The 8,834-nt window shown below is 45.9% G+C and overlaps 1 protein-coding gene across 4 annotated transcripts in view; it reads left to right on the forward strand.

Annotated features, from left to right (window-relative positions):
* The window catches only part of CUX1 (cut-like homeobox 1), a 238,095-nt gene that overhangs the window by 163,088 nt on the left and 66,173 nt on the right, over window positions 1-8,834 (forward strand). For all 4 annotated transcript variants that reach the window (XM_015408030.1, XM_015408031.1, XM_015408027.1 and 1 more), the window contains 2 exons: window positions 2,415-2,473; window positions 4,798-4,846. In XM_015408030.1, coding sequence (XP_015263516.1) covers window positions 2,415-2,473; window positions 4,798-4,846 — 108 coding nt within the window. The remainder of the gene's footprint in view (window positions 1-2,414; window positions 2,474-4,797; window positions 4,847-8,834) is intronic.

Genomic DNA, 8,834 nt, shown 5'->3' on the forward strand with positions numbered 1-8,834 from the left:
GGGGGGGGGAGAACGCACAGCCCAAGCTGTTCCTACCAGAAATATTTGGTTATTATGTGTGGAGTTGTTGCATCATCACAAAAGTCACGATGCTCAGCCAGAGCAAAAGGAGGTATGCTGATTATTTTAGGGGAAAGAGGTTATATTAAAAAGGAAATGTGCTGTTCTTGTATGCAGGCAAATGGAAAAGGTTATGTAACTCTTTAAAGTAGGCTTGAAAGCCAGAACCTAGGAATGGGAGCGCTTCAGTGCTCAATTTCTTTTTCTCATGATAGATAGATAGATAGATAGATAGATAGATAGATAGATGATAGATAGATAGATAGATAGATACTGTTGCGTAGATTAATAAATGAAGTTTGACTTCTTAGTGAGACTACTTTGCAGAAGCCACTGTATGGGAGTCTCTCTCATCTCCCCCCTCCCCCCTCCACACACACACTCACTCCACTGCTGTTAGTGCATTATTTGCAAGCTCCCGGAGGGTGTATTTTTAGACCTTGTGTGACATTAGAGACATGCCTTTTATTTTGTCTGAAAACGAACCAAGTCGATATTTAGAGCCAGATATTAGTTCCTCCAGATTGTCGCACAGCTTGAACCTTTTGTTCCGCTTTGTGTTTTACTGGCTCCTTTCAGACAATTAATATGCTAATCTCTTTTCCACAACTGTTGCAGTTCTTGGAGAAAGGGGCGGGGGAGACACACAAAAATGCCTAAATGGCCGCATCGCGTGAAGTCAGGAGCTTCCCATTTGTCAGGGGCATTTGCCGAGAAAGGTATCTAGGTCAGCTTGCGGGCTTCTATCTTTGTCGGGAAGGCCAATCATTTTGTGGGTTTTCAGCATACGAAATGGTTCAGAGGAGGTAAGAGAAGGAAATATGTTGCGGTCATCATCTCTTTGTCGTCTCTTTAGGCCCAAACGAGACCCATGAGGGTAGTAGCCCTAGTTGCTCAGGGTGGCCTGATCTTGCCAGAGCTCAGGAGCTAAGCCGGGTTCACTATTTAGGTGGAAGACCACTAAGGAAGACTGGGGCTGCCATGCAGAGGAAGGCAGTGCCAAACCGCCTCCGTTCATCTCTTGTCTTCAAAACCTCATGAGCTAGGACGCCAGGGGTTTGCTGTGAATCGGTTGCAACTCAGTGGCACACCTCACCTGAGAGCCGTGAGGACTAAGAAACCTATTCCTTTGGAGGGCGAATTCTTCAGTTGAATGCATGAGTTTGCCCATGTACCAGGTCAGGCCCCTTGTTCCAATTAACCCAGTACTGTCTGCTCTGAACCAGGTGAACTCCACAAGGCTTGTCTAAAGGGGGGGGATTGCTCTTTGCAGGTCTTCAACAGGGATGCTGACAAAGAGCACCCCCTGCACACTGTCAAAAATAGGCACCTGTCCCTTCCTTGCTAGTTCCCCCCCCCCTTTCCCACTCAACACATTTTACCTTTGCAAGCGGTGAAGGGAGGTAACCAGTTCAGAAACCCAAGGAAACTACAATTCCCATGAAACCTGGCAGGCGGTGATGGCCAGAGAAGGTCAGGAACTGTAATGATAAGAACAGGCCTTATCTGATGTTGAACATGTCCTCCTGCGTTGGACTAGATGATACCTGATCTGGGTCTCAGTAAATGAACATGTGAAGTTACTTTGGGCCTTTTTAGGCATTACTTGGTACAGAGCCAGACCTGTAGGCTGCTGTGACTGGTAGCCACTCTCCAGGGTCCTGCTGCCTTTGGTCTTTTAATTGGAGACTGAATTTGAGACCTCCTCTAAGCAGAGCATGGCCTCTCCCCAAATATGAACACTTGAAGCTGCCTTATACTGAATCGGGCCATTGGCCTATCAAGATCAGTACCGTCTACTCAGACTGGCAATGGCTCTCCCAGGTCTCAGACGAGAGGTCTTTCATATCACCCCCTGCCTGATCCCTTTGACTGGAAATGCCAGGGATCAAAGCCGGGACCTTCCACATACCAAACAGATCCTCTATCACTATGCCACAGCTCCTTCCCTAAACAGGGGCTCCTTGTTCCTATGAATCAGAAAGGAAGAGAATGGAGTGTAACAGGATTCCTGTACACTTAAGGTGGCTATGCTGCGCAGTAAAGTTCTCACAGCTGCTGTCCACGTGGAGAGGCTGTTGTTTCCCTTCCCGGGAGTTCTGACAAACAAACTTTTCCTGGAGACTTGACATGTGGTGGCCTGTCTTTGGCTTTTTAAAGGCCCATCCTGCAAGCAGGGGAGGTGCAGATTCAGATAAATAGCTGTCGGTTTTATCCTACATGATGATGGACATTGTTCCTATATCGTAGTGAACGTTGTTTCTGAAATTTGGGGGTCAGGGGGGCACGGGAAGGCCAGATTATGAAATATTAATCTGATCCAAATAAGTTTTATCTCTTCTGTTTTTTTAAAGCAACTGGAAGAAAAACTGAAGGGGCAAGCGGATTATGATGAGGTGAAGAAAGAATTAAAGTAAGTTTTTGCATATTTATTATTATTTTGTTGTTGTTGTTGTTGTTATTATTATATCATATCAGGTTGAGCTGGACAGCGTGGATTCTGAAAAACCTGATGATTTTCGTCTAGTAAAAGTAAAGGTTTCCCTTGCTCGAAAGCCAGTCGAATCCGACTCTAGGGATGCGGTGCTCATCTCCGTTTCCAAGCCGAAGAGCCAGCGCTGTCCAAAGACGTTTCCATGGTCATGTGGCCGGCATGACTAGACGACGAGGCATGCTAGGAGCCCATAAATACATGAACAGGAGGAAGGGTCAAAGAGAATCAGTGAGGGAACGTCGGACAAACAAAATAGTCTTCCATCGCTGGCAGCAGACAATGATAGAAGGGGACGGCCAAATCTCCCTGGGGAGGGCATTCCATACTTTTGGTGCCATGACCAAGAAGGTCCTTTCCTGCATTAGTTACCTGGTCGTTCCTAGCCAATCAGGGATCACAGAATGATGATGATGATAATGTAATGCTACTCAGCTATACAGTGGCTATACAGTGACATCACCAAGGCCAGTAGTGAGTTAGGACAGTATGCTTTAGCCATGTGGCTGGTACCACCCAAACAGGAACGATCCATTGAGCAGTGCATTGTTGCAGTGTAATGTATAGAAAATTGTATTTGTCAACATGATGATCTCACTGGAACATTGGGGGTGTGTGTGCCAAAAAGTCATTGAAAAAGGCACACTTGGGAGCGCACTGCTGAAAACAGAAACAAATGTGGCTGGCTACAAGACTAGATATGGCTCTTTAAAAAAAGGAAAGGGAATCTTTAAGTTATGTTGGAGTGGTGGGTGGGATGCTTGAATGACGAGTGTATGAGGACAGCGGCAGGCAAAGATTTTTAGAGCACTAAAGGACTTTGTGACCTGGATGTCCAAGGCTAGCCCTATCTCGTCAGATCTCAGAAACTAAGCAGGGTCGGCACTGGTTAGTATTCGGATGGGAGACCACTAAGAATGTCTAGGGTCACTATGCAGAGGAAGGCAATGGCAAACCACCTCTCTTGGTCCCTGCCTTGGAAACCTTATGGTGTTGCCATAAGACAGTGTGACTTGACGGCACTTCACATACACTCTCTCTCACACACACAGGATTACTTAGAGTAGCTTTACAGAAGGGAAAATGAACAGTTGCCAGTAATCCAAGTGTAAACCATGCCCAGATTTACGCCAGTAGACTAAGACAATTATGCAGGGTGCTCCGGTGTATATTTACTTATTGTGAGAACAGTGGTTGGACTGTGGAAAATGTGTGAGTTATTAATCCGCACGTCAGTTATCAGTGCTGTTAAAGTGTATGATTTCAGTTTTGCAAACTGACTTTCTTATATTGGCTCTTCATTGGCCTCTTGATCTGAGTTTTGACATTCTTTGGCTCTTTAATTGTCCAAAGTGGCCAACACTCTCCAAGCTCCTCCTGGGACATTCAGGGATCCCATGGTAAAACAGGATGGATGCAGAGTGGCTGCTTGAGATTAAGGCCTTGAATCCTGCCAGCCTAGCCACGAGTGTTAGACCCTCCCAGCAGCTCTGTTGGAAGGAGTCAGTCCGGCCGGGCCAGGCAGCTCTCATTTGCAGAGTCCTTTAATCAGGACAGGGGACTGAAGTACAAAGTCGCATCTTTAAAATGTATTGTAATTTTTCCAGATGCTTCATAGCGCTTAAGAAATATTAAGCAATTCTTTGGCCCTGTCACCAGAGAGCAGAAGATTATTAAAATGAGAAATAGCTACTGCTATTTTTAATGTGTTTTCTTTTAAAAACCCGCAGCATGTATCAGGTCACACAGATAATTGCGCATATTTTCCTTGATGTGCCCATTGATCTACTTCACCTGTATTTATATTTCATATTTCATGACAGCGTTCTAACCGTGACGGCTGTTTCCTTGTTATTTCTATTTTTAATTTTTTTTTTGTTGCGCTTTGTTATCACTTTTTTTTTTGCCTCCCTTTCCTTCGAGCATCGCACATAAATTTATATTGTTTCTGACAGTTTAAAATGTTATATCCTTATTAACCTTTACATTTATGCTCCAAATGAGCCTGGTGGGACCTGCACGCTCAGTGATTTAGAGGGACGCTTGAGAAAATGTTCCCGTCTGCTAACTAGTGTGAATAGTTATTCTATATTCATTATCAGATTATATTGCTGCAAAGAAAAGTTGTTAAAGTTAGCACTTAGGGTGTTCCTGGAGAGCTGAAAATTACAATGTTAATGCTCATTAGCGAGGCCGTTATTGAAGGGACGGAGCGGAAAATAACTCTTCCTCTTTCCACTTCACAGCATCTTGAAGTCCATGGAGTTTGCCTCGTCTGATGGCTCCAGCGCCCAGGTAATGGATTTCCTGTGGATTTGGGGGGCGGGGGGGGGGGGGCAACCTAAACAGAACGATAAAAAGTAGAGACATCACCCTGCCAACAAAAGTCCGCATGGTCAAAGCAATGGTATTCCCAGTAGTCATGTATGGCTGCGAGAGTCGGACTAGAAGGAAGGCCGAGCACCGAAGAATAGATTCTTTTGACCTATGGTGCTGGAGAAGACTCTTGAGAGTCCCTTGGACTGCAAGGAGATCAAATCAGTCAATTCTAAAAAAATCAACCCTGACTGTTCCCTGGAAGGCCAGATAATGAAACTGAAGCTCAGATACTTTGGCCACCCAATGACAAGGGAGCACTCACTGGAGAAGACCCAAGACCCTGATGCTGGGAAAGACTGAAGGTCAAAGAAGACCGGGACGGCAAAGGATGAGATGGTTAAACAGTGTCATAGATGCAACGAACATGACGTTAAGCAAACTCCAGAGGACGGCAGAAGACAGGAGGGCCTGGCGGGAGCTGGTCCATGGGGTCGCGAAGAGTCGGACTCGACTGTGCGACTGAACAACAACAACAAGGGGGGGAGCAGAGCCCAAGGAGGTTTCGAACGCATTTGGGAACAGCGCAGCTGGGGTTCTCGTATAACTTTTCATCTCCCTCAGTAGCCCACTGGCATTAGGATTTAAAGTGCTGGCATTCAAAAGCCGCAGGAGTGCAGAAACGCCGTGAGAGTTCCTGTGGCTTTCTGGGATCAAGGATAGTTTCAGAGGTAGCCATGTTGGTCATCAGTAGACCAGTTAGGTTTGAATCCAGTAGCACCTTAGATATCGACAAGAGTTTCAGGACACAGGCTCCTGAGAGTCAAAGGTCCCTTTAGCAGATATGAGGAGGAATGGAGAGCTGAGTCCAGATATCCCAGTCAGAAGGTGGGAGGGGTGCTGCCAAGAATGCTTGCAAAGGATGCAGAGGTGCCATGCATATTGTAATCATCTTGATTAGAACACGGTGTCGGCCTGGCCTACCTCACAGGGTCGTCTTGGGGATAAAATGGAAGAGCAGAAAATAATGGAATCCTTCCAACCTGGGGAGAATGACGGGGTGCGCATAAAGTGAAATAAAACGAACAAGCATTTCCTCTCTGCTCCAGTCAAGACACTTACAGAGAGGAAATGCTTGTTGGTTTTATTTTACTTCATGCAGACTCTCTCTTTCTCCCCAGCTGGGAACGATCCCATCATTTCCCACTGTTCCATTCTGTCCTCACAGCAACCCTGCAAGGTAGGCTAGGCTGTGAATGTGACGGGCCCAAGGTCACCCAGCAGGCTTCCATGGCATGAGCGGGAATCGTAGGCCAACATTCTAACCCCCGCATTATGTTGGCCGTGTTGGTCGAGTTGGACTTAACAGAGCTGAGTTCACTTTCCCATTCAGCTGGGGACTCAGCTGGTGTGCTCTGGGAGCAAGAGCTCTGTCCGCCAGTTCCAGCAGAAATGAAAATGATCCCTCTATCATGATGGTAAAATGAGGGGGGGGGACTCTGCCTCAGCAGAAGAACATCTGCTTTGCATGCTGAAGGTCCCAGGTTCTGTGGGGAAAGACCTTTCTCTGCCTGAGAGCCTGAAGAGCCACCACCGGGAAGAATAAACAGCACAGAACTGGGCAGCCTGGCAGAGTGTGAGAAGGCAAGATTATATTTTTTTAACAAAAGTAGGGACGGTGGAGATTTTGCCACAAACGTATTTGACCTTCAAACTTACCGCGTTCGAAGATTTGTTGGGGAATTCAGCCTCCTGGTTCACACTGGGAGTCGACAAGAATTTGACACAGAAGCAGCTTTGTAAAATGCAAAGGGGGAAAATTTATTTGGAATCGCAAGGAGAGCCCCCAACCATCCGCAGAGAGAGAAGGGGGGGGGGGTGTCTTTCTGAACAAAGCATTTCCCAAGAGATGTCAATCAAAGACAAATGATTCACATGATCTGTTCAGTTTGTGCGGAAACACAGCATTCATTTATGACTGATCTCTGTGATTTGCAAGTTATCTGTCTTTAAAACAATTGCCTGCCAAGGGAGGCCGTAATGCCACAAGGATTGGGGCCAGGGGGTAGTCGCACTCGATCAGGCTGCAGGAGAACACAGATGTGTGAAAAGTTAGTTGTGTTGTAATGCGCGGCTAGGAAATAATACAGCAAACGAACCTGTCAAACACCAACAAAAAAACTGGCAAAGTATTAAAAAATCTTGTCAAAAAATCTTGTCCCTGTTCCTGATTGGTGAACACATGAAGCTTCCTTATACTGAATCAGCCTATTGGTCCATCAGGGTCAGTATTGTGTACTCGGACTCACAGTGGCTCTCCAGGGTCTCACAAGCAGAGACCTTTTACATCACCTTCTACCTGGTTCTCTCCAAGATGTTAGGGATTGCACCTGGGACACTCTGCATGCAAGGCAGATGCTCTGCCACTGAGCTATGGCCCCTCCCCAACAGGAGATGAGCCGAACATGACATGTGCAGGTGTTTGAGTTTCCCTAAAAAAGAGCTGACATAGCTTTGTGGCAAAATGTGCAATCTCGGAAGGCACTGGTCTCAGCCACAAACCCACCAGGTGGCCACGGGCAGACCAATAACCTCTCAGCTTTCACTCCTCCCTGCCTGTGAAGTAGGGTTAGTGAGACCACCTTTTGCGATCCTTGCCAAGATCACTGAGTGTACATGAAATTGTTTAGTATCCCTTTATGGTGCTTTTCACATTATGGGGTCATTGATAAAGCGAATGATTCTGATGAGTATTATGAATCTTTAGCGTTTAGAAAGAAGAACTGGGATGATTCCATTTGGTGAAGAGAACTGATAACCATTAAATAGAGGTGGAATATCTAGAATCTAAACTCCTCTCTTGTGTCTACTTAAGAGAGTGTCTCCCCCGATCCCAAACTGGTGTTTTTCTTGACTTCCATTTATGAAGATGATGATTAAACAGTCCTGAACACGTGAAGCTGTGTTGTACTGAATCAGACCTTTGGTCTGCCTGGATCAGTATTGTCTCCTCTGACTGTCCGTGTCTCTGCAAAGTCTTGGGTAGAGTCCTTCACACCATCTGTACCTGCCAGGGATTGAACTTGGGACCATCTGCGTACGAAACAGCTGCTTTGCCACAGCACCTCTCAATAAGAAAGTCTAAAAGAGCGACTGCCAAAAATTATCAGGGCTTTGTGCTTAGAGCAAAGACTTCTTAAACCAAAAACGCCTCCCATTTTTCAGTGAACACACATGCATGCAAGATCTGCATCTGTTTGTAAGAAACAGCCACCATGTGTTCATTTGATAAATGAAACTGGGGACCAGAACCCAAATAAACCTGTGGTTTCAATCACATGTTAAGCTGTATGTGCATTGAATGTAACATGAGAATTATTTTATACACCTACGGAAAAATCAGGTGTACACAGATTGCTCATGTGTTCACTGTAACGTGTGAACCAGGCTTCGGTGCATGAGGGGACGAGAAGGATGGAACGCATGGGCCCAAGGATTTCAGGCTTGTTCACATGCAACACATGAAGCTGCCTTATACTGAATCAGGCCCTTGGTCTATCAGAGTCAGTACTGTCTACTCAGACTGGCAGCAGCTCTCCAGAGTTTCAGGTGGGGGTCTTTCTCGTCACCTCCTGCTTGGTCCTTTTAACTGGAGATGCCAAGGATTGAACCTGGGACTTTCGACATCACAGATTGCTGTTTAGTTGACATCTGAATGCAGCAGCTGGATTTTTCCTTGTATTACTAGTTGACTGGTAAAAGGAAATCCTAAACTTCAAGCCACCTTTACTGCACCGTTGAACTAAATAGAACAAAGGCGGTTTAGGTGGGGGAGTTGGCAACTTCTGGCCTTTACAGCATATTAATCTCACATCAGAGCAAAGGTTACAAATTGGATTCCAGCATCTTTAGCCCAAACCCGAAACGACATTTCCGTATCCCGGACACGTTACTTTCAGTAGGTTTC

This window comes from Gekko japonicus, unplaced genomic scaffold (genome assembly GCF_001447785.1).
Source record: "Gekko japonicus isolate JY-2015 unplaced genomic scaffold, Gekko_japonicus_V1.1 scaffold1, whole genome shotgun sequence".
NCBI lineage: Eukaryota > Metazoa > Chordata > Lepidosauria > Squamata > Gekkonidae > Gekko > Gekko japonicus.